The sequence below is a fragment of the Sceloporus undulatus genome, chromosome 2 (assembly GCF_019175285.1).
Source record: "Sceloporus undulatus isolate JIND9_A2432 ecotype Alabama chromosome 2, SceUnd_v1.1, whole genome shotgun sequence".
Lineage (NCBI taxonomy): Eukaryota > Metazoa > Chordata > Lepidosauria > Squamata > Phrynosomatidae > Sceloporus > Sceloporus undulatus.
Window position 1 is genome coordinate 90,435,036 of NC_056523.1, and position 24,349 is coordinate 90,459,384.

At 41.1% G+C, this 24,349-nt stretch overlaps 1 protein-coding gene across 3 annotated transcripts in view; it reads left to right on the top strand.

Annotated features, from left to right (window-relative positions):
* Positions 1-24,349, top strand: part of ANXA6 (annexin A6) — a 69,417-nt gene that overhangs the window by 41,862 nt on the left and 3,206 nt on the right. For 2 of the 3 annotated variants that reach the window (XM_042451296.1, XM_042451297.1), the window contains exons 16-25: positions 4,156-4,250; positions 5,407-5,520; positions 7,246-7,336; positions 10,272-10,351; positions 12,835-12,888; positions 16,800-16,817; positions 18,813-18,906; positions 19,799-19,894; positions 22,037-22,095; positions 23,541-23,663. In XM_042451296.1, the coding sequence (XP_042307230.1) occupies positions 4,156-4,250; positions 5,407-5,520; positions 7,246-7,336; positions 10,272-10,351; positions 12,835-12,888; positions 16,800-16,817; positions 18,813-18,906; positions 19,799-19,894; positions 22,037-22,095; positions 23,541-23,663 (824 nt within the window). The remainder of the gene's footprint in view (positions 1-4,155; positions 4,251-5,406; positions 5,521-7,245; positions 7,337-10,271; positions 10,352-12,834; positions 12,889-16,799; positions 16,818-18,812; positions 18,907-19,798; positions 19,895-22,036; positions 22,096-23,540; positions 23,664-24,349) is intronic. The other variant, XM_042451298.1, reaches the window with a different exon arrangement.

The window sequence follows — 24,349 nt, forward strand, 5'->3', positions numbered from 1 at the left end:
AGATCAGCAGTTGCTCAGTAAGTGTATGTGTGTGATATATAATGCAGTTTAGCCTAGGTGGACAACATACAGGCCAGGCCTGCACAACATATGGCCTGGGGGCTGCATGTGTCCTGCTAAAGGGTTTGGGGAAGCCCGCAGGGATGTGGGATGACTTCAAGGCTCCTCCACTGCTTGGCCTTCTTCTGAGGAGAGGGCCATGTGGAAGAGGAAGGGCAGATATTCGCCCTGCAAGGCTCAAGGTTCCTCTGTCACTTGGCTTTATCCTGAGGAAAAGTACGGGCAGAGGAAGATGGAATATTAATAATATTAATAATAATTAATAATTAATTAATATTGAATTAAAACCTATTTGTGGGTCGAAGAAGTTTTGCCTATTTTAATTTTGGCCCCATCTACTGCCAAGTTGTGCAGGTCTGTATTATGCTATACTGAGCGCTATAGGATTGTAGCCAATCTCTGAGGTACTTTTTGAAGTGTCCAGGAGGCACAGTTACTGAAAGCAAGTGCTTAAAAGATGCAAATTATTTCATCCTTAGGCTAGTTTACTGGACTTACAAAAGGGAACACTGAGGGTGCTTCCAGAAAAGGACCTTATGTGCAATCATTCTGTCTCAAAGATAAAATTTTACAGGAAGTCCAGACTGATGTCATCTTACACATGTAACTGTCTTGTGCTTTGTCACTGCTGCTTCTGTCTTTAAAAAAAAAACACCCAGAAAAGATCTATTAAAAAGAGATAAAGATCATTTACTCAGTAGAGCCTTCCAGCTGGAAGCACCTAATTTAATAACATTTGGGGCCTAGAAGCATTCTAATTTACTGGCAACAAATCCTTATACTTGTAAGAAAAGGTATCAAGTCTTGGAATTACAGCTATATTTTTTAAAATTAATTTTGGGGTTAGGGCTACATGGCCAGAACCCCCAAGCTGTGGTATCTTACTGAACCATTGCATTTAGAGAGCACAACAGAAGAAAATAAACACCCCACTAAAATTAGTTGGCCAAATTGAGCAACCGAGGAAGTAACTGTGGGAACTCCATCAGGGAGGATACAGCCCCTCCTCTGATGACTAGGGGGGCTGCATGGAAGCCCCGTCATAGCGTTCCCTTGTATAAATAACAAAAATGACATATATTTCTGAGAGGACTCTGAGGGAAAAGAGGGAAGCACTAATATACACCAGTGGACAAGATATTACACTACAGCAGTTAAAAGGCACATTAAACTCTTCTGTTAATGGCCTAAATCTTGTTTTACCTCTGACTAGAGTAGGCCTGTTGATCCATTAATTTACTTGCACATTGACTCACCATTCAACAATACTACTCTATTCTAGTTGTGACTAACCAAGACAGTGGCAGCCTTTTTCTTATTAAATACTCCCCCCCCCCCATAACCAATTGCAATAGCAAGTACATTTCTATACTGCTCTGCAGCCTTTTTTGAAAGCTCACGCCGAACGAGTGTTGAAGAGAAATGACAACGCAGAAAGAACCACAACCCGGAAATATCACCCAAGGAGACTTTCTGCTGTACTTTCTGCAACTGGACTTGTTTATCTTGGATTGCCTTTTTAGTCATCAACGCGCTTGTAGAAAGCGCAGGATGAATCCTTCCTGAATCTTCGTTCGTGAAGTAAAGCCAGAGATCAGTGCACTTAAACACTCCCTAAGCAGTTTACAATGTGTAAGCCAAGGCCCCCAACAAGCTGGGTATTCATTTTAGTGACCTTAGAAGGATGCCAGGCTGAGTCAACCCTGAGCCTCTGGCTGGGATTGAACTCACGACCTTGTGGCTATGAATGAGTGGCTGAAAGTACAAGCATTTAACCACTGTGCCACCAGGGCTCTTGGGGGGGAAAGGGAGGGAATGGAAGAAACAGTGGGAAAACAAAGTATTATGAGTGAGGGACCCAGTCATCTGGAAGTGCTGTAAAAGTCAGTGGATAAGGCAAGATTATTTTGGGATAAAAACCTCATATGAAACAAATGTAATGCTCTGTGGGGTTCTCCTTCATTGAACAAACTTGGTGAAAGTGCTTCACAGCCATGGCACTCTTACAGCAAAAATATTTAACTTCACATCTTTGAGAGTGTGCTTTTTATTTTCATTTCAAAATTGGGGTGATGATACTTTGCATCTTGTTTCTCATTGGTTTGTTGTGATCAGTGAGCTTTCTAAATCTGTTTCTTCTCCAGTATCCAATAGATGATAACCATCTAAATACCCTAAACGTACCATATCCTGTCCGATCTTGGAAGCTAAGCAGGGTCAACCCTGTTTAGTTCTTGGATGAGGATCACCAATGAATGAATACTGGGTGCTGTAGGCTATATTTCAGAGGAAGTGAACTGACTCTGAGTATTCCTTGCCTAAAAACCCTACAAAAATTCATGAGATCATCATAAATCATAAGTCAAAAAGTCACTTGAAGGCACATACATGCATGGTAGTAACCATTGGAGTAGGAGGGAATTACTCTGTCAGTTAGGGGTGGCCTCAAGCAATCATATACTTTCTTGATGCAATGTAACATCTTTTCTTTTTTGACTCTGTGGCATATATTATTTTATTTACAAATGAAAATAATATAAAATCTATTGGGTTTTTTGAGTGCTACCACTAATCAAGTGAGATTGGTCACAAAGGCTAAGGGAATAACATAAGTTTGCTAGAGCGAAGGAGCAATAGATAACAGATGTGCATAACAGAGAGGGCTATCTTAAGGATATGCAACAGCCTACAAGGAGTCTTTGTCACATTTAGTCATAGAAATGGTCCTGTCCTTGGGTGAAGGAGGAGGGAATGCAGAAGGGTTAGGAGAAGGAAAGGAAAAATAAAAGAGAACTTCTGAAAGCTACAATCATAAGTTCTTGATGATATTTTGCTTAACAAGAAATGTATTTGGCCAGCTATTTTTAGAAATAAGGTAGGAGATAAATTGATTTTTAAAAAATTCATTGGGCATACCAAAATTAGGCATGCCCAATTATTTCAGTGGGCTAAAGCATGCTTAACTCTGCACTGGATTTCAGCCAATATTTCACATTCTTATTACTATTTCAGCTGTTGTTCCTAATGAGTAAATCACAGTCTCCCCACCAACTTGCCCATTTGACAGATAGGCATATGCTGTTTCTGCTGCCTACATGCCACATGAATATTGCCATGTTGTGAAGCATGTTTTAATTATTTTTCTCCCTAACTAAATTATTCCATGTGAATTTTTCTGTGTCGTCTTGTGTTTAGAATATTTTTAAAAATTGTCCCACTTCACAAGTATGTTTAACAACTGCTGAAGTGTTTTTGTAAGTATTTGTTGTTAGTTTGCCTCAAGTGTTATCTTCAAGAAAGAAGAAAGCTGCTGTAGCATACTATATTCTTCACCACCACTAGCTTGGTTCCAAGAACAGGAATGGGGTGGGTGGGTAATTGATAGTAACTCCCAGAATCCTCTGGCCAGCATGGCTAGGTCAGGTCAGGTGCTCAGGTCAGGAATTGTCTCTGCCAAAATTTGTGTGTGTGTGTGTGTTGTTTTTTTCAAAAAAAATTATGCACCTGAACTGTCTGATAACTAGCTGCGCATCAACAGCTTGCTTGATGGTGATACCTGCCCCCTGGGAGCTATGTAAACCTTCACCACACGACTGCTAGGTTCAAGCTAGGTCTTACAGTGTTGTGTTGATACTGTGAAGCGAAATCCACTTCTGCACAGTATTGATTTTAACTCACCTCCCAAGTTCCTTACCTTAGCCTAAAGGGAGAGAATTTAAGCTTATGAGGTCCATTTGGCTCCTTAAAAGTTATGCAGTCTGTGCAATTACCAATATGATATATTCCATATGGTATATTACTGAGATTCATTTATTTACAGGAAGACAAGAAAAGGCCTGGTACATACGTAGGTTTTTACCAGTGGAACTGGGTCAACAAGATGTTTCCTCTCTGAATGACTGAACTTGCCAATTTCCCTCTCAGTCTAGTGTGTGCCCATTGAAACAGTTTCCTTTCCATTGGTATCTTGGCGTTGGGTTGGTGCATGGTTTCCCATGTAGATGTGGGAGTTGACTGTAAATATTCATTCTTAAGCCAGGTTCTATCACTTGTTTAAAACTGGGTGAGTTATAACTTTTCTATATTGGGTTTCAGGTACTGATGAAGATGCTATCATTGAAGTTGTCACACAGAGGAGTAATGCTCAGAGACAAGAAATCATCCAGGCATACAAGTCTCATTATGGACGGGTAATAAGCACTATCTGTTTCTCTGTCTGTTGTTCTTCCCACCTTCTGCCATCCTTGACTCGCTTGCTTTTCACACTTTTTCTCTAATTCTTATCAACTGTGCCTTCTTTGCAATGGTCAGAAAGGTGTCCTTTTAAACAGCCAGATTAAATATTGCCTGTTTGTTGGCTGTCTTCATAAATTAAGAGGGTAGTCAGACAAAACAGTATGATGTTTATGAACATAGGGAGGTGCCACATACTAAGTCAGACCATTGGTCTGTCTGGTCTTGTACTGTCAACTCTGAATGGCAACTGTGGCTCTACAGGGTTTCAAGACGGATTATATCCTAGAAACACCTGGTATTCCTGGGGATTTTCCATCCACGTCCTAACCAGAACGCATTATGCTTAGCTTCTGAAATCAGATGAGATTAGCTGTGTTGAGGGTGGTATGGTGGCTTTCTGCATGCATGTATGTTATTTTTTTAAAAAAAGGATGCAGGTGATGAAGGTAAATGAAATCAAAAGGGACAGATTCAGTTGAAAGCCCCCCCCCCAAAAAAAACCCCTTCTGTTGTACTATGGAGGGACAATTTAGTGTGGATGGGATAGTACAGGAGTAAAGTGTTATCTCCCCTCCTTTATCAGTGTTATGGACCAATCCAGTCAACCTTCCTTCAGTTCCTCTCCCCCTAGACATGCTGATTGTACCTTTTTAAATAAAATAAAATGAACATAGATCTTCTACTATATTGTCTAGTTATGCCCAAGGAAAAACCTGTTCAGTGAAATGTTCCATGTTTTGCAAGGTATTTTTTTAAGCTTAGGCTTTCTAAGATGGGGAACATATCAAGTTTTAGATCATGATTAGCAAAGCAGTGGTTACTAGTTTTCTGAAAATATATTACAGTATCTGCTGATGGAGCAACCCATAAGTAGAGACTGTTCTAGACATCAGAAAACTAGAGAACAACATTTCTCTCCTCTGTCTTATTTTGTGCCTTTCTGTATTGGCTAGGAATAAGTAGGTGGCATAACTACTCAGGAACACAGGAAACTGCTGCATATGGAGTCAGGGCATTGGTCCATCTTAGCTTAATATTGTCTCAGCTGACTTGTAGTAGCTCTTCATAGTTTCAAATTTGTTTTTCTTCATGAATTTCCCCCTATAATAGGATCTGATGGCAGATTTGAAGTCTGAATTGTCAGGGGCCTTGGCGAAGGTAATCCTGGGACTGATGATGACTCCAGCACAGTATGATGCAAAGCAACTGAAGAAAGCTGTGGAGGTATCACAAATTTTTTGTTCACTAAATTAAGAGACTACAGGGTAGATCTCTCTTCCATCTCCTTTTAGGGTATTTTCATTGGTACGATCAGGGCAAGCCTTTGGGGGGCTGAGGTCCACACAGCAAAATCAGCAGGCATTCCCCAGTGAAGTAGGGCTGCCTGACCTTAATTTTGAAATCACTGGAGTAATACTTATTAGTTACCAATGAGCCACTGAGCTGTACTTGTTTGAGCATTGGTTTAAATCTCTGAGAGAGCAGGTTTCAATCAAATCCCTGCTTGGCTACTCGGTGATGTTAGGCCCAGAGGAAGGCAATAGCAAACCTCCTCTGAATAAATCTTGAAAAGAAAATCCTAGGCTATGGTTGGTCTAAATTGGAATTCAGTTGAAAGCACATAACAACAACAACAAAAATAAAGTCAGCCTTCCATATTCACAGATTCATTTATCCATGGATTCAAGCATCCAGAGATTGAAAATATTTTTAAAATATATAAATTCCAAAAGGCAAATCTTGATTTTGACATTTTATATAAGGGACACCATTTTACTATGCCACTGTATTCAAAGGGACTTGAGCATCCATGGATTTTGGTATCCGTGGTGGGTGGGGGTCGGTCCTGGAACCAGATCCCAGTGGCTTTGCTAATCATGAGAGAGTCCTATATAGCTTTTAGAATTTAGAACTACCTAACAAGGTGTGAGGTACATTAAAGCCTTATTCCTCCTCCACCTCCTAGATTTAGGCTGTGTGAAGGAAAAATTACTTTACCAATTCTTGTAACAGACTGTGGAGAAAGGAATCTCCTGCTTCAAACAAGGAATTGGGCTAGAACTAGAGGCTCCCTTCCAACTCTGTGATTCCTTTCTGTCTTTGGTGTTCAGAGGGATAATGTGGCAGGAGTAATAGTTCAAGTTGAAACTGTCCAAACATGTACAGCTGGAACACAGATTCAAAAAAAATATGTGAGAGGTAACCAGAATCCCAGTGTGTCATGATTTCTCTTATACTCTGGGAGTAACTGCTGCAAAACATTAGTGGTTCAAAGCATTGCCTAGTCAGACAGGCACAAGGACAACCAAAGCCAGAGTCCAGTGCCCAAACTTTGTCCTTGCTAGTGGCACAGTGACGGAGGGGGGGGGGTTCTTGGGGTCCGGGCCCCCCCTTCCATTAGAAAAATGAATGGTGTGTGCTGCTGCGCCACCGCACCCAAGCCCCATTATAATGGTGGCACTTAGTCTGGACCCCCCCCTTCCTAAAATCCTAGCTACGTTCCTGAGTAGCACAAGGATATTTAGGAGGAAACACTGAGCTTTCCCTTTTGGTACTTTTCCTTACACATTTCCATGGAAGACATTTGCTGCCAAAGCTGGTTTCAGATAACTGAGGCTTGGGAGGAGAAAGAGTGGTGAGAAAACCACCTATTCTGTTTTCAATCATAATTTCTGGGCCCTTGGGAGGAAGAGGAAGGCAAATTGTTCTTTGTCCCAATTGTCCCAAGCAGCGTAACTAGCTCAGAAAATTTCTGATTCCAGTCCTTGCCCTATTTTGAGGCACTCACCTTTGTTTCATCATTAAAGGGGCATTTTGGGAGCCTGCTATATTCTAAATGTTGACATCTTCCAATGACCCATTGCTTTGCATTGAGAATTATACACCTTTGGGGTACCCTGAAGTTTCTTTATCAACTAGTTAATCATCAAATATCCTTTATCCTTTTAGGGGGCTGGAACAGATGAAAGTGTACTCATTGAAATCTTGGCCACTCGGAACAACGAGGAGATCCAAGCAATTAATGAAGCATATAAAGAAGGTAAAGTGCTCCTGAGTCCCAAGACCCTTTTAAAGAGAGAGTTCAATGCATGAGCACTAAGAAATCCAGAAAATTGCTTACAGCTGCTCCACAGGAACATCAGTTATTAAAATTGAGCTTTTTCCAAAGAAAATTGAAGGAATTAAGAACAATCCTGGATATGTGATACTTCCAGAACACTATTAAGGCTTCTTAGCTCAAAATTAATATAAAATTGAAAATGTGCATTGATGCATTAATACAACTGCTTTGCTCTCGGGTTGCTTATACTGGTGGTAGAGATCTCCTACACTATAGTGCTTAATAACTGAAATCCTACTATAAGTTCCAACTACAGTAAAGTTCCAAGTAGAGCCGTGTAATTTACTGGACTTATCTACTGGTTGACCATTCAACCATTGATTCAGTGAGTCTGCTGTGTTTGGGACTAACCAACAGGATTCTAGTCGGTGTTGAATTACTGCAGCATTGTAATAACAGATTGTGTGTGCCCTGCAAAATGCCCATACCTCTTCTGTAACAGCAACATTCACACCTTACAACATCTGCCCCTTAATAACAGGAAAGATGCCTGAGAGCATTTCCACTTAATGCGCTTTTCCAGAATTTTTCAGAATATATAGCTGCATGTACTCATGCTCAAGAAACGGAACATGGCAGCTCCCAACTTCAAGCTGAATTACATACCATATATACTTGAGTACTGTATACCGTATATACTCATGTACAAGTTGACCTCATGTATAAGTCAAGGGAAGGTCTCAGGATCAAAATCATGGATTTTGATATGACCCGTGGATAGGTTGAGGGTGAAACTTAGGGGGCTATAAGGAAGGATGGAAAGGAGAAGATACCACTTCTATCCTTCCTTTGCCTTCTCTGTATCTCTCCTGATCACCTAACAATGATTCCCAGGTGCTGAAGGAGAGTTTTAATATTGGATTGAGAAGGGAAGCAATTAAACGTTTAATGTGGAGTTTCTTCCATGGGAAGAAAAGGCTGGCAAATCGGACTGGGGAGGGAAGCAAGTGGAGTTAAACGAAATGTGTTTTCCATAGATGAGGAGGCTTGCAAATTGGACTGGGGAGAGAAGCAAATGGTGTTAAATGGTGTGTTTTTCCATAGGAAGAGAAGGCTGGCAAATCGGAGTGGGGAAGGAAGCAAGTAGAGTTAAATGAGGTGTTTTTTCCATAGGAAGAGGAGGCTGGCAAATCGGACTGGGAACTTGTTTCACACACACACACACACACACACACACACACACACAGAGAGAGAGAGAGAGAGAGAGAGAGAGAGAGAAAAACACAGTGCCTTGAGGCACCAACAGTGGGGCATCAGGCTTGCGTGTTTTAGGACCTCTCTCAGCAGTTCTAGTTATTGACCCATCTATAGGTCGACACAATTTTGGGGCATACATTTCTTGACCTATAATCAAGTATTTATGGTAAGTCAACCTCATTTATATGCCAAGGTCAGGTTTGGGTCCCAAAATTAGGGATTCTGACATGACCTGTGGATAAATTGAGGGTAAAACCTAGGAAGACATCTGGGTTGGGGTGAAGCTTAGATGTGTGGGTACCTACTCTTCCTTCTCTTCCTCAGCCCAGCTGTCCCCATGGGAGACAGCCAGGTTGGAGAAGAGGCTTGAGGGGTCAAAACTCACCCTTCCTCATCCACCTCAGCCCAGCTGTCCCCTTATTGACCCTTGTATTTTAGGGGTCAATTTATGGGCACACATTTCTCAACTTATAGTTAAGTATATACAGTAGCTTTTCATCATAAATAGCTAATCCAGTTGATTTGAAGGAATGGCATAATTTTGTGGATTTTGCCTCTTTGCTAGTGGTAATTGAACATTCTTTTTTGGTGGAGACCCTCAAGGTTTTTGATGTCTCGTGAATAAAAGTGCTGCCACGATCCCCTCCCATCCGTGCACTATATATCATCCAAGACAATTGCACTCAATATTAGTGACCTCTTTACTAAGGGCATCAGGGATGTGGTGGCTCAAGTGGTTAAGATGCTGACTCTGTTGACTTGCAAGATCCAAAGATTGGCATTTCGAGGCCCAGGTGCTCCCATCACTAGTCCCAGCTTCTGTCAACCTAGCAGTTCGAAAGCATGCAAATGCAAGTAGATAAATAGGTATTACTTTGGTGGGAAGGTAAACAGCATTCTGTGCATTCATGCTGGTCACATGATCACAGAGTAGTCTCTGACAATGCTGGCTCTTTGGCTTAGTAACAGAGATGAGCACCGCGCCCTATGGTCGGACACAACTTGACAGCCTTGTCAATGGGGAATAGCTTTACTTTTACCTTTCTACTAAGGGCAAATTTGAAAGTACACACATTTCTGTTCAGCACTAACCATGATATCATGGTGGTTTTTTTCCATATGTTGCACATGACGTTTAGGCCTTGGCATTTCATACTACAGTGGGCCCTCCCCTTACGTGGGGGATCCATTCCACGCCCCCCTCCCCCACATAAGGGAAAATCCACATATGCTTGCACCCCATAGGAAACAATGGGGCGTGTGCATGTGGCGGCGGCACGGTGTATGTGCCACAGGCACATGCACCATTGTTTGTATTTTTGCATGGCTTCCGCGTAAGCAGGAATCCGCATATTGCGCAGGCGCACTGTAATATATAGTATGTTGGTATATTAATTTTCAGAGGAGCAATCTTTTAGTTCAGGAAAGCTTATGCCACAATAAAATGGCTAGCCCGTAAAGTGTAACAAGACTCTTTTTTGGTAATTAGATAATTTTTGTGCATAGCCAGTGTTCACATACATTAGTTCATATGCATATAATGGGATACAATGAGTGTGGATGGAACAAATACAAAAAGATGTTCATGTGGGAGGGAAGATGAGGACCAGTATTTTGAGTTAATTCAACCCCCTTTTCCCTTGCTCTTTTTTTCCAGCCTATCATACAACTTTAGAGGATGCACTGAGTTCTGATACTTCAGGACATTTCAAAAGGATCCTTATTTCTCTAGCTCTGGTAAGAACTCTTCCATTCCTACAGTGCACTTCTAACTCAAAGTATCTGGTATGGAGGTTAGGATCAAGTTCAATCCCCTTCTGCCTGCAGAACCTACTTCTGCTGGATAATGTCACATAGCTGCAGACATAGCAATCTGCCAGCCAAACAGCTATTCTGGCTAAGAGTTGTGGGAAGAACAGCCAAAAAAGGCAGAGAAAGGGTCAGATAAGGGATGAGCAGCCCTATGCTTTGTCCAGACGTCCTCCAACCTGGAGGCACAGCCATAATGCTGAAACAGGGTTAGACCATTAGTGAACTTCCACAACCCATGTGCTGAGAGGGATTTGGCTTCACCATCTTACTTGGCTTAGTATCTATTCAACCGGCCCTTGGCCATCTTCACTAGTTGGGATTGTGCTTTCTCCTGTAAACGTCCCCCAATAGCCTTAGTTAAAATAAATGTATCAATAACTAATTTTTTTGTGGCAGACAGCTGCATAGATGGAGTGGGTTGTGGGGGATAACAGTTCAAGTGATGATTTCTGCCTATTTTATACACACAAGACACAGAAACCCTGACGGGATGGAAAAAAAAGCAGCCACACGGTGACTGCTTTAAACTGCCCTACCTTTATCTTCAATACCACAGGCTCCTTTAGGAGCGGGGAACTGTTAGCAGCACTAGGTGGCAAAACAAACAAAGAAACAATCCAAAATTCTGATCTATGTTGACTGCAGCTTACTAGCCATGTTTTGAATAGTGGTAAATGTGGGTAAAATTAAAGCAGCACTCAACTGATGACTGCCACGGCTGCATCATTAGTCCTCATAAAACAATGTAACAGTGAAGACATAAAGAGCTCTGCTGTGGTGAGTGCTAATCCCATGAAGCCAACAGATAATGTGACTGCTCTCCTATTGTAGATACACAGGAATGCAAGATACGAATTTGAAACGAATCTTGCAATCTTCCCTTCCACCTTGTCTGCTCTTTTCAATGTATTGCTTCCAATCTCTCTCTCTCTCTCTCTCTCTCTCTAACACACACACACACACACACACACACAATCTGTTGTTTCTTCTTTCACACTTGCTTGGACTTATCTTTCTTTAGATTCTCACTTATAATGAGCTGGCCCATCTCCTTCTATACCACACCCCTTAAATTGTCAATCTGTCAACTGAGAATTTTTCATTGTTCCTTTATTTCTGTAAAACCCTGTAACTTGTATTAGATATTGTCATACTACTAATCAATTATTAAAAATACATTGTCAACAACCATAAGATTGTGAAAATGTTCACTAATGCAATATAACCTGTTTTGCTCCCCAGATGCTCATATTGATGGTAGTCCTCAGCACTATAGTGCAAGTAGAGCCTAATTCAACACTTAATGAAAACATAGTTCTTTATCAAAGATTTGGCGATCATGGCTTGCCTAGCCTCGGATACAAAATATGCCCTGTTTCAATTTGTGTTTAAAATATTTAAGTTGCTTTAAAATTGTTTAAATTATTTTGTTATGGGTAATCCCCCAGACATTTTAATAGGGTTCTAAATATTTAAACAAACATGCATAAATAGCAAATGATAGTGCCAATTGGGGTGAGGGAGGTTGGTGTCATGCATGTGTTAGAACAGAATATGTGAGTTTTAGATGCAATCTATCTATTTAATATAGACGAACAGTATAGATTTTGACCACAGTGAGACTCTAGTATTTTTAAGCCTATTTTAAATCAGTGGGCCCAGTGCTATATAGCATTTAGGATTTTTCTCTTCTCCATAGCTTGTGTAACCTATAGGTTGATAATTTGGGCTACCCTTCTCCTCTGATTTATTTCTGGTAGATGTGGGCAAGGAAGTGGGGCAAAGTGTACAAGGAAGATGGTATTAATCATGGCTCTCATGACAGTCAGTCACGAGAGCCATGACAGAGCATTTGGTGAATTATAATAGAGGCTGACCACATCAGAAATGAAGACCAAGTCAGAGGTATTGGCAAGGATTTGCGCTGTGTTAATGCTGGGCCTAGTTGTTGCTGTTGTGATTACTGCAGCTTGCTCATACTGAATTAGTCTTACATAATCAGGCAGCCCCCTCAAATGAGGAGCAGGGACCATGGCAGCTACCCAGACATTCTTCCTGAATTCCCTGACTATTCCTCTCTGTTAGAAGTGTGTGCCACATAGAATGAGAGAACCATAGAGTTGGAAGGGTCTTATAGTCTTCTCTCTACCAAAGTAGGAATCAACCTGGCCTATCCTATACCCCCCCCCCCAAACTGGCTCACTGCCCTCAGGGACAACGGGAAATGCTGTTCTGTTGCTAATGTTGAAGTAAGAATCAGCTGTCATTCCAGTTTTCTTCTGTACACGGAATTGGGGTGGGGAAATTTTGCCCTTTGTCACAAACACTAGAATGTCTTGAGGGAGCCCTGGCCTGATCCAGATTCCTTTTTGTTCTTTGAGTGATTTTTTTTCAATATTTAAATACAGGGAGCCCGCGATGAAGGAGGAGAAGACTTGGCAAAAGCTCGTGCGGATGCCCAGGTGAGATAGAAACTTTCTTCCTTGCCTAGGAGCTGAAAATATTGAAACTGATACTAGCTGGGTTTTCCCTTCAGCTGATCCTCCTGCACTCTCTATGAAGTCACATGCCTCTGGTTTCAAAACCATACTCAAAGTAAAATAAAAACACCTCAGAGGAATTCTTTACACCCTTCCCCCCACATTAGTGACTTCCTTAGTGTTTCAGCCTAGAACAAGAAATGATGTGACCTTCCAGATAATTGTTGGACTGCAAATCAAAGAGCCATATTCAGCATAGCCAATGATGAGGGATGCCGGGAACATCTGGAGGGCTGCACAATTCACACCCCTGGCCTAGAGCAAAGGTCTAAATGTGGTGCCCAGAATCATAAAGAGAATCATTAACCTTCAGGAAAAGGAGGGAAAGCCACATGATTGATGGAGAGTGGAGAAGTGCTGGGTAGGGGAAAGCAGCCAGCCCCTTCCCAACAACCTTACACCTTCTATTTAAATTTCACTCTCCCAAAGTTGCTTTCTTCAAAGGGTCAGGACTCTTACCCATTCCTGCATCTCAAATACAAGCTGTGTAGGCACAATATGACCCTGATCAGGTTATTTACATGAGAAGGGAGAATAGGCACAAATTTGCTGGCCATGTCCTTATCACTCGCCATAAATTGGGGCCAGATCTCAGCAGTTGGGGGCCTTTTCATGTGCTGTCATTCACCAAGTTGCGAAAATAGTGTGGGTGGAGGCAGAGCTTTCACTCTTCTCTTCACTCACCCTCATTGCATGTACAACGTGAACCCCTGAATAAGACTATACTTCTACATTGGGAGTAGGCAACTTGTTACCTGCTGGGTTGGTTCAACTATCATTCCCATGAGCTCCAGCCAACACCAGACATTAGGTATAAGCAGTCAGGCATTAGCGGGATTGTAGCTCAACAATGTTTGGTGGACACCAGGACAGGAAACCCTACTCTAAAGCCTGCTGACTAGACCTAGGGAAAAAGAAAGCCAGTGTGCATCAGGAACTTTGTCTTGCACTCAAAGCACTGTTTCCTCCCAGCTTAAAAGCAAAGGGGTGGAAATGGGAAAGGCCTGTGGGAGAAGAAGTATGCTCACTAGCCCAGTGTATAACATAGGGCTGGCTGTAATAATATGCTTCATTTAGACAAAGAAAACTTCTGGAGCATTTTGTTTGGAGCTTAGAACAGTTCTCATTATACAATATTTGGCTTTTTCTTGAACTGGGAAAAAAGAATACCTAGTTGAAACTTACCACCACAGTTCAGCTGTTTTCTTTTATTGTCTGATAATAGACCAGTCCTGCCCTGGCTACTGTAGTGCATGTGCTTGGAATGGGCATTATGCTTCCTTGCAACTCTCCCATAATTTGGAGTATGGGCATTTAAACGAGCCTCATTAATTCAGATTGCTCATCTTATTCGGAGTTGAAAAAAACTGGAGCTATAACTGATAGGTGACAGTTTTGTAACAAGGGACACTCATATTAAGAAGACAGAGGGGTCAAATGTGTATTGGAGGAGCAGAGGAAGGCATGATTTGTCTTCTATGTTTCCAGTCACCAAGCTCTCTGTGTGATGCTGAGAGATGCAGTTAGTTTTCTTTCCATGTGGGGGAGTGCTGATGTTTCTGCATGCTTGTATAGGCTGTATTTATTATTTTTAACAAGCTGTGCTTGATTACTATTGCACCTACTTAGGCAGGAGAAAGAGAGAGATACAGAGGCTGGTGGCTTAAATACTGGATTTTTAGGCAGATTGCAGCAAAGCCCAACACCCTCCTGTTTGTATGTTCAGAATCCACCTCACCTGTATTATTAAATTTTATGTATTTATTTTTAAATTTTAATTTAAAAAAAAAATTATACCCTGCCTATACTAGAGATATCAGGGGGGCTTACAAAAAGCATTAAAACAGGTTACACAATTTAAGACAATAATATAATTAAACAAACTAAAAATGTATTAAAGTGCTGTAATAAGTTAAAAACGGATTTTAAAGATTTCGAAAATAAATAAAACAAAATTATGTACACTATATTTGGGATGAGTTGATGAATCCCAAAGGCTTTGATGAACAACCAAGTTTTTAAATGGGCAACTAAATGGCACTGTGCATTATTTTAAGAATCAAAAGCCCCTGCGATTATATGGTACTCTGGTCAACAGGGTAGCACTCCCCCTGTCTTTTGCCTGCAGCAGGTTGCCAAGTAGAGCAACTAATTGCTCTAAATATAATTCATGCCAGCGTAGTGCCATACCCTGGTCTGAAATCAGACTGAAATGGATCCAGATAATCTATTTCCTCCAAGAACACCTGAAGTTGCCCTGCCACTACACTCCCAAGCACCTGTCCAAAAGGGGATGTTTGCAATCAGGTGGCAGTTCTCACATACCTGGGACCAAGGAGGTCCTTTTTAAGAGACGGTGCAGCATCACTTCCTCTGAGGCAGCAGAGACCTCCCCCTGATATTACAAGGCATTTACTACTCCCTCAAGCCACCCATCAATCCACATCTACTATATTTTATCAGCCAAGTTAGGAAAGGATTGAGATTACATGTGTGGGCTGAATTGCATCAAGCATCTTGTCCACACCATCAGGCCTCAGTAACTGAAACTGATTCCATGAATGCTGATCAGATTGTGTACTGGACACCTTCCTAGCCTGTGTAATAAATGTGATGTCAAGTTCACAGCATCTAATTCTAGCAGCAATAGCATATCTGGCTACTGAGGCTGATAACAGGAAGTACTTCCCAACATCAATTTTTTACATTCAGTATGATTTGTCTTTCCCACACAGACAAAATCAAGACTCTACCATCTTCCACCTTTGTTTGTCTTTGTCTGTTGCTGATCTCTGTTTAATTACACACTTTCCCCACACTTGCCAGTTCATTCTTGGCTCATTTCTTTGTCATGCTGGAAGCTTCGCAGAGCAAGTGTCCTTGTGTGGTAGGATCCTTGTAAAACTCAATATTTATGCATATAGTCAGAGATCAACAATATACAAATCGCAGCTATGCCTCAAGGAAACTATGTCAAGTTTCTTTACAGAGTTGTTTCCTTTTATGATTACTTTTTTGTAATTTTTAAAATTAGTTTTACACATAGTTTATATTACAAACACAAGTGAAAACACAAAAGAAAAAGATAAAAAACAATATTTGTTAACATACAAATACAAAACTACAAATGAACAATCTCATAATACAACAAATTTTTGAGAACTTCCCAAATGCCAAGAAGCCTGTTTGAATGATCAATCATTAATGTATCTTTTTAAACAAAAGCAAAAAAAGAATATTTTTCATAGTTACGTTAATTAATGAATTCATTAATCAATTTTTTCTTCCTCAGTCTTTTTTGTATTACACATTTGCCATATACTTCATCCACCTGTGTACAGTAAATGATGTGGTCATTATTCCAAGAATCCCTCTATTGTAAATGTTTCAAATTTCTTATACAAAAAATCTTGATATAACTCCTGCAGAAGAGGAGTGGATAGGGTAGGATAAACACAGATATTGCTGAGATGGATAAACTGATGTACATATTTGAGGGGAAAGCCAACAGTCCATTTATAAAATATTTTTAATAATTCTTGTCCTTGCCCCATTGTTGATTTTGAATAATAGATAATTCCTGAAATAAGTATAAAGTTTTCTCTTTAGCCACTAAATTGAACAATACAAATGTCAATTGAAGTGCATGCTCTTCAGCCAGAAATGGAAAATTAAGTCCCCCCCCCCGGCTGCCACCATTCAATAGCCTGTACTAATGCCAATGTCAGCTTAAGACACCCATTTTATTTGTGAAATCCAGGGAAAGACTATTATAGGACCATCTCTGACCCTGTTGCCTTCCTCTCTCTCTCCCTCTTTCTCTCTGTTGTTAGGTTGTTGCTGAAACTCTGGTGAGTGCCTGCTCTCTTTTGTCCTTTGACACTTTCTTTGACATTTAAGAATACAGTCTGTTTTGGGGAAAGGATTTGGGCAGCAAGATGGAACCAGATGCCATGTAACCTCCTCAGGATCCAGCTCTTCCTGGAGCTTTAGATGTGCTTTGTCCTGTTTCCTAGTCCCACACTGTTGGTATTGGGTCATTTTCACAAATAACCATTGTCCATACTGAGGAGAACACAGGCAGTATTGGGAGCTTATTGAGGGAGACAGTAATATTGAACACATGAGCCTCTCATAAAGTGATGTCTATTCCAAGGGTAGGCAGATGGTAAATCTAGATCTCCTAGTATCTGGTGTTTGGGAGACTTGCCATAAATTAGCCAAACCCTCTGATTTTGAATTATTTAATAGTAGCATCAACAAAATGATCTCCTCTCCACCCACATTACATGCACTATTATTCTTCAGAAATGAACAATGCTTGAGTTAACTAGGAGTGGGTATTTTTTTAAATTATTTACTAAATATGTATGTAAATGCTTATTTTTTGGAAATCTAACCCAATTCCTGAATTAAAACATTCATGTAAATTACATGCTCTACCAACTGAGCTATTGATCCTTTGTGGGTTTGATTCTCTTTGAACTCAGGAGGAATTATTCCCCTTAGTTCCTATTGCTGATTCTCTCTCTCTCTCTCTCTCGCACAACCTTGCACAACAGGTTTTCCAAACTGTAGGGTTTCCCCCCAAAAAACATTAACCTAAAATTTCACAGGGTGGTAGGGCTGTCTTACTGCCTGGGTTCCTGTAGATCTCCACCGTAAGATAACTTGGGGGAACGTTCTTTTAAAGTGAAGGTTAGTTATGAAATCCTCATGACCCCATGTTGAAATCAAAGTGCCCTGTTTTAAGGGAAAATCAGTCTTCCAGGAAACTTCCAGCAGCATGGTTTTCCTCCTCTTATTGTAAATGGAGGAAATGGGCATATAGGAAAGATTCTGTGGGCTCAAAAAACAGTCAGGATGACATACAACTTATGGGTTGGCTCCTGTCTGCTCTTGTTATAGAGAGGTTATCTGTTGGTCTGCCCATCCATCCATCCCTTACCTCCCTTCCTCCCTCAGTTGTATTCAAAGGTACTTTTAACAGCCTAATTGGATCATCAGTTTCGATTCATTTGAATGGCAACACATTCATCTCCTATGGAGAGATGGTGATGGCTTTTTAAAGCATTTTTATCCTACTCAGCCAAACATATTCCTAAAGTAGCATGTATACAGGTACTGTATGTAAATACTTAAAAATAGGAGGGCACAAATTATCTTCTTTTAAAAATGCAAGAATATCTGACAAAAAAGGTAAGGGGGGTGGTAATGGAAAAGGGGACCCACTTCCCATCTTGTCTTCCTCTACCATAGCCTGCTAGAATGGCTACTAGTAGTGAAAGCTTATAGAGGAGCATGACAGAAGTGGTCTGAGGAAGAAGATACCATCCACCATCATAGAAATTTCCTCTGTGGGCATGGCAGCCTTTGCTGAGCCCCTTTTACAACACCAGCACCAGTCTCTGCCTTAAAGACATCTCTAAAGACATACCTAGCCATTAGGATCAGGTTTTGGCAATGTAAACTACAGACATAGAAGCCCTGATTGTAATTGGCACCACAGTAGGGCATGAAAGGTTAACAACACTTCCCCCCCCCCCCATCCTTCCACCATCCCACATAAAGGGCCCAAATCCAGATCAGAACCTGTGCCTGTTTTAGAAAAGCTGCCTTTGTCTTCAAAGAATATTGTCTGGCTTCTGATGCTGTATAAGCTAGGGACCTAAGTACTTATAACAAAGTTGATAGGCTTGAATGGATCTTTCTTATATTCATATTGAAATAGGGACATGCAGGGAATATTCTGAGAGTCATATAGGATTGAAATGATTTATAGAATTTATAAGCTATTCTTTCCTTTGATTTTACCCCCACCCCTTGATTTTTTGTTGGTTTTGTAGAAATTGGCTGATGTTTCCAGTGATGACTCAACATCCCTTGAAACACGATTCCTGAGTATCTTGTGCTCTCAGAGTTATCCCCAACTCAGGAGAGGTAGGTAGTGAGTGTGTGAGAGAGTGTGTGTCTGTAAGACAGATATCTTGTAGCTAGGTACCATGCTTCCCCCAAAATTTTATTTTCCCTCAAGAAGACACACTATGGCTTATTTTCAGAGGATGTCTTATTTTTATTAAGTATGGTACAACAATATACCTTTATTCAAATATAGTTAAGTCGTCTTCTTCTGGAACATTGTCATAACTCTCCATCCTGAATTTCTTGTGACTCCATTTCCTTTTGAACCATTGGCCCCAATCTTTCCACTCCCTTCCTGCCCCCTTCCGTTCCACACCGGGCCTATCACTATGTCTTATTTTTGGGCTATGGCTTATATTGTGCAAATGCTTAGAAATCTTGCTATGGCTTATTTTATCGGTATATCTTATTTACGGGGAAATAGAGTACAAACTAATTGGCCTGATATTTTCAGGCCACGCTAGATTGCTGTTTAGGGAAGGGCTGGCTAGTATCAGCCCTCCCACCCCAAGGGCCTTCAAGGAGAAGGGGCTACTGATGCAACCACCTCACTGCAAGAAAAAGGAAATTTTCCTTTAGCTCAAGAAAACCAGCTCCTCTGGCCCGTAGAATTCAAGACCAAGAGGTTACTTTCATCCACTGCACCTCTCCTTGGAAATGTTAATGGTCTATTTGTACACCATGTCCTGATATTTCTCTTTGGCAACACATAATTCATCTTGAACTTACCTGATTTTGCCCAACATGACAAAAAAGTGGAGCATGGGTTTTAGCCAGCCTGTGGCCCTGTTGTTGCCCGTCCCCAGGCTTGGATCCCAGTGAAATTTTAGGCATGAATGTAATTAAATCAGTCCTAACGGATTGTCATTAGAGAGTCTAATTTCTTATGTTTTGCCCCTGATCCTAATAGTTTTTCAGGAGTTTGTTAAGATGACAAACCATGATGTAGCACATGCCATCAGGAAACGGATGTCCGGTGATGTGAAGGATGCCTTTTTAGCCATTGGTGAGTATCGCTTGCATGAGCATAATGAGGATATCTCCTCACTTGGGAATGCCTTATTTCATTTACTAACCCCAGCCCCTAGAATATATTACATTTTGCTATTTTGTAGAATTATATTCACACATGAGACAAAATATGTAGGCAACAGGTTATGTGGTAGTGAGAACGAAGCTAATTGCTGTTGATGGTTTGATGATAGGCAGGATTATTCATACTCCATATTACCAATCAAGATGAGATTTTCCTAAATATCCCATGTATGTTTTTGGTCTTGCCTACACTACTGTGAGAACTAGGGCTCTTTCACAATACACAATTATAGCACTTTGTTTCCACTTGAACTGCCATGGTTCCATCTTGTGGAATTCTGGAATTTGCAGTCAAGGGGTGGGCATTTGGAATTCTCAGCCAGTGAGCTCCTCTGTTTATCTGCCTTCAAATTGCTTGTCAACCTATGGCAACCCTGTGAATTTCATAGGGTTTTCTTAGGCAAGGAATACTTAGAGGTGGTTTTGCCATTTCCACTGAAATATAACCTATAGTACCTGGTATTCATTGGTGGTCTTCCATCCAAGTATTAACCAGGACCCTGGGCTGACATGAGATCTAGTGCCTTTTACTTCCACACCCAACTATAATTTCCACTATTCCATAGGATATTGCCATGGCAGTTAAAGTGGAATCATAGTGCTATAACTGTGTGGTGTGAAAGAGCCCCAGAAAGTTATCATCCTATACAAGGACCATGTTTATGCTTAATTTTCAGTGGGGCCTGAGCCCTCCTTCTCCTTGAGGTGAGGAGAGAAGCATTGCTGTGGTTAGCATTCTATCTTGCCTTTCTGCCACTTTTCCTCCCCTCCCTCTCCTTCTCTCCTTGCCTTCCCCTACCTCACTTCCTCTACTCAACCTACAATCCTTGAATCCCTTCCCCTAACAAAGAAATTCTGGCTGCAACTCATGCGTCTTTACTTAAGGTGCTGTGTCTTCATCAAGAAGTGTTGGTTGCTTTGTGCATACAGTGTTTCTTTGTAGATGAGCAGAATTTTATAGGTGGGAGTACCTAGGTACAGTGGTTTGAGTGTCAACTGTGGAGACCTGGGTTTGAATCCCCGCTCAGCCATGAAAACTACTGGGGGACCTGAGCAAGTCATGCTCTCTCAGTCTGGCAATGGAAAACTCCTTCTGAAGAAACTTGCCAAGAAAACCCTGTGATAGGTTCACCTTAGGGTCATCATAAGTCAGAAATGACTTGCAGGCATGCCACAATAATACCTACAGGCAAGTGGTGTTAGCTGTGAAGTTGTGGTGAAGTGGCAGTTGCAATAACATGGAAAGAGGAGGAAAGTAAGACCATACTCCTGGGGGGGAGGACAATTTGCTGCTCCTGATGTGCTGCCATCTGAGGCATCTGTTCTTGTTATTTGCCATCAAGGCAACTTTGACTTATGGTGACCCTATGAATGAGAGCGCCAAGAACCCTCAACCGTCCTGCTCAGATGTTGCAAACACAGGGCCATGGCTTTCTTTATTGAATCAATTGACTTATGATGTGGTTTTCCTACTGCCTTTCACCTTACTGAGAAATACCATATTTTCTATTGACCCGTGTCATCTCATGATGCGTACAGTCTCATTGTAATAGTCTTGGCTTCTAGTGAGTATTCAGGCCCCATTTGCTTTAATATCCATTTATTTGTCTTTTTAGCAGTCCATGGTTATCCACAGAACTCTCATCTAGCACTACATTTCAAATACATTGATTTTCTTCCTATCAACTTTCTTAATTGTCCAGCTTTTATACCCATACATGGAAATAAAAAAATACTATGGCATAGTTCAGTGATCCTCAAACTTTGGTCCTCCAGGTGTTTCGGACTCCAGTTACAAGAAGCCCCAGTCAGTTTGGCCCATGATCAAGAATTCTGGGAGCTGAAGTCCAAAACACCTATAGGACCAAAGTTTGGGGACCACTGTCATAGATGATTTAGATTTTAGTATATGCTGATATCTCTTTAGTCTGGGAGATCTTATCCAGTTCCTTCTTTCAAATGTTTCCAGGGATGTGGGAGGAATTGCTGAAATGGGGTATTTTGTATCTGGCACTATTTTCATGCTTTGCTCTTTCTTGTCTTTTGTTTGAAGTGATGAGTGTTAAGAACAAGCAAGCTTTCTTTGCTGAAAAGCTGTACAAGTCCATGAAGGTAAGTGTATATTTAGATATATTGATGTTCTGTTTTTTTTAAATCAGCCCAGGAATTATCTAAGTACCTTTTACAGCTAAAAAAACATGAACCAAGTTGTGGGTTCCCAGAGGTGCATGCATGCTTGCTTTCAAGAGGCCAAAAACAGCTTATTGCTCATTGGATTTGTCTAGGTGTATGTGAGTGTGTGTGGGTGTACAGTAGATTAGGAATGGGCAAAATACATACCTGGGCTATGTACACCCATCAGCCCTTTTTGTCAGCCTTAAGTGTTCCCCAGAATTTGTACTCTAAAAAATATGATTTCACAGATTGCAGACAAGAGTGTGGCAGTAAACTTAAATATACTGTACTTAATGGGAAAAGGAACTAGATATACTTAACAGGATAATCAATATCAGGAGTGGCTACCAGGTGTTAGGTGACTACCTTGGCCCCATAACACCCAGGATGGCCTCACACCAATTGGGAGACAGAGATCAAAAACATTTATTTCCCCAAAATGGTTTGTAGCATCCCCAGAGCCTCTGAGAGGAATTACTAGGCCATTTTCCTGCATTCTGGAGCCTTTTTGAATCCTTTTCAACTCTGTTTCAGATCCAGACAGATTTTTTACCAAATAGGAAGTAGCTAGAGTGTCACTTTCTATATGCAGAAAGAGAGACTGTTTAGCCTTTGAAAAGGATATTCCCTCTTCAGTACAGAAAAGTGGCCAATAGCATAAGTTAGAGGCTTTGGGAAGAGAATTCCTTTTTCTTTTTTACCTCCCATGGCTGGATGCAGGGACCTTTGGGACACAAAACAGCTTTAGGGGTTGCATGCTTTATCAGTATCATAGTCAATACCATATGGGTCATAGTGATTTAGTGGTCAAGATGCCAATTGTGACGATTGTAAAGTCAGAAGTTTAGCAGTTGGAGGTCCAAGTGCTGTGTGACAGAGTGAACTCCTGACATTAGTCCCAGCTTCTGCCAATCTAGCAGTCTGAAAGCATGTGAAAGTGTAAGTAGATAAATAGGTGCCACTTTGGTGGGAATGTAACAGCGTTCTGTACAGTCATGCTGGCCACATGACCACTAGAATCAGACAACACTGGCTCTTCGGCTTAGTAATGGAGATGAGCACTGCCCCCTATAGTGCATTTATGACTAGACATTCATGTCAAGGGGAAACCTTTACCATAAAAAGGTTTAGCCTCCCAAATTCAAAATGAGTTGGACCCAGCTCTGAATGGAATGTAGGTTTCAATATCAAAACAGGATCTAAAGCTCTCCTGTAATCATCTTTATAGTATGATTTGATGTAAACAGAAGCACCCAACCTCTGAGTTGTGGTGCTTGTTGCCATCTCTTCATAATATTTTGCTAATAACAATGTGAGGGGAAGTCCCACAACTTCCTGCATCTCTATCTCTGTTTCTCTGATTGATTTTTCAACCTCACAAGGGTGCTGGCACAGACGACCGAACTCTCATCCGTATCATCGTCTCAAGGAGTGAGATTGATCTGCTCAACATCCGGCGTGACTTTTGGGACCTCTATGACAAATCACTGTATCACATGATTGAGGTAACCATGAGTGTGGCTTTTTGCATACACAGATTTGTGTTCAAATATCTGCAGTAACTGGCTGTTAGAACGTGTCTCACTGTTTAGCTGTTGGCTAGTTGTGCATCTCGCAGTGAGTGTTCAAATCATGCATAGATAAACTACTTGCATAGGTTGAAAAAGAAGGTCAGTGTGCTTGGAAGATTTTTCCTTTTTTGATTGTGATTCCCAGAATCACTCCACCATCATGACACTGACCTTACTGGCTGAGAGATTATGGGAGCTGTAATTCCTCCCCTCACCAGAAAAAAAAATAAACCAAAGAAATGTTGAACACTCCAAGTGATAGTAAAACTGTTTCACATATTAAGAGTTCCTCCATAGAAGTTCCTCTTTATTTTCTTGTAATGAACAAATGCATACTATAATATTTGAAATGCATGGGTGTTTTGCCACAGGTGCAATCATCAGGCATATAGCAATAGCAATAGCAAGTACATTTCTATACCACTTATCAGTGCATTTAAGCACTCCCTAAGCGGTTTACAATCTGTAAGCTAATTGCCCCCAACAAGCTGGCTACTCATTTTAGCATTTTTACTTCAGAAGGATGCCAGGCTGAGTTGACCCTGAGCTGGTATTGAACTCACAATCTTATGGTTTGTGAGTGAGTGGCTGCAGTGCGGCATTTAACCTCTGCAGCACCA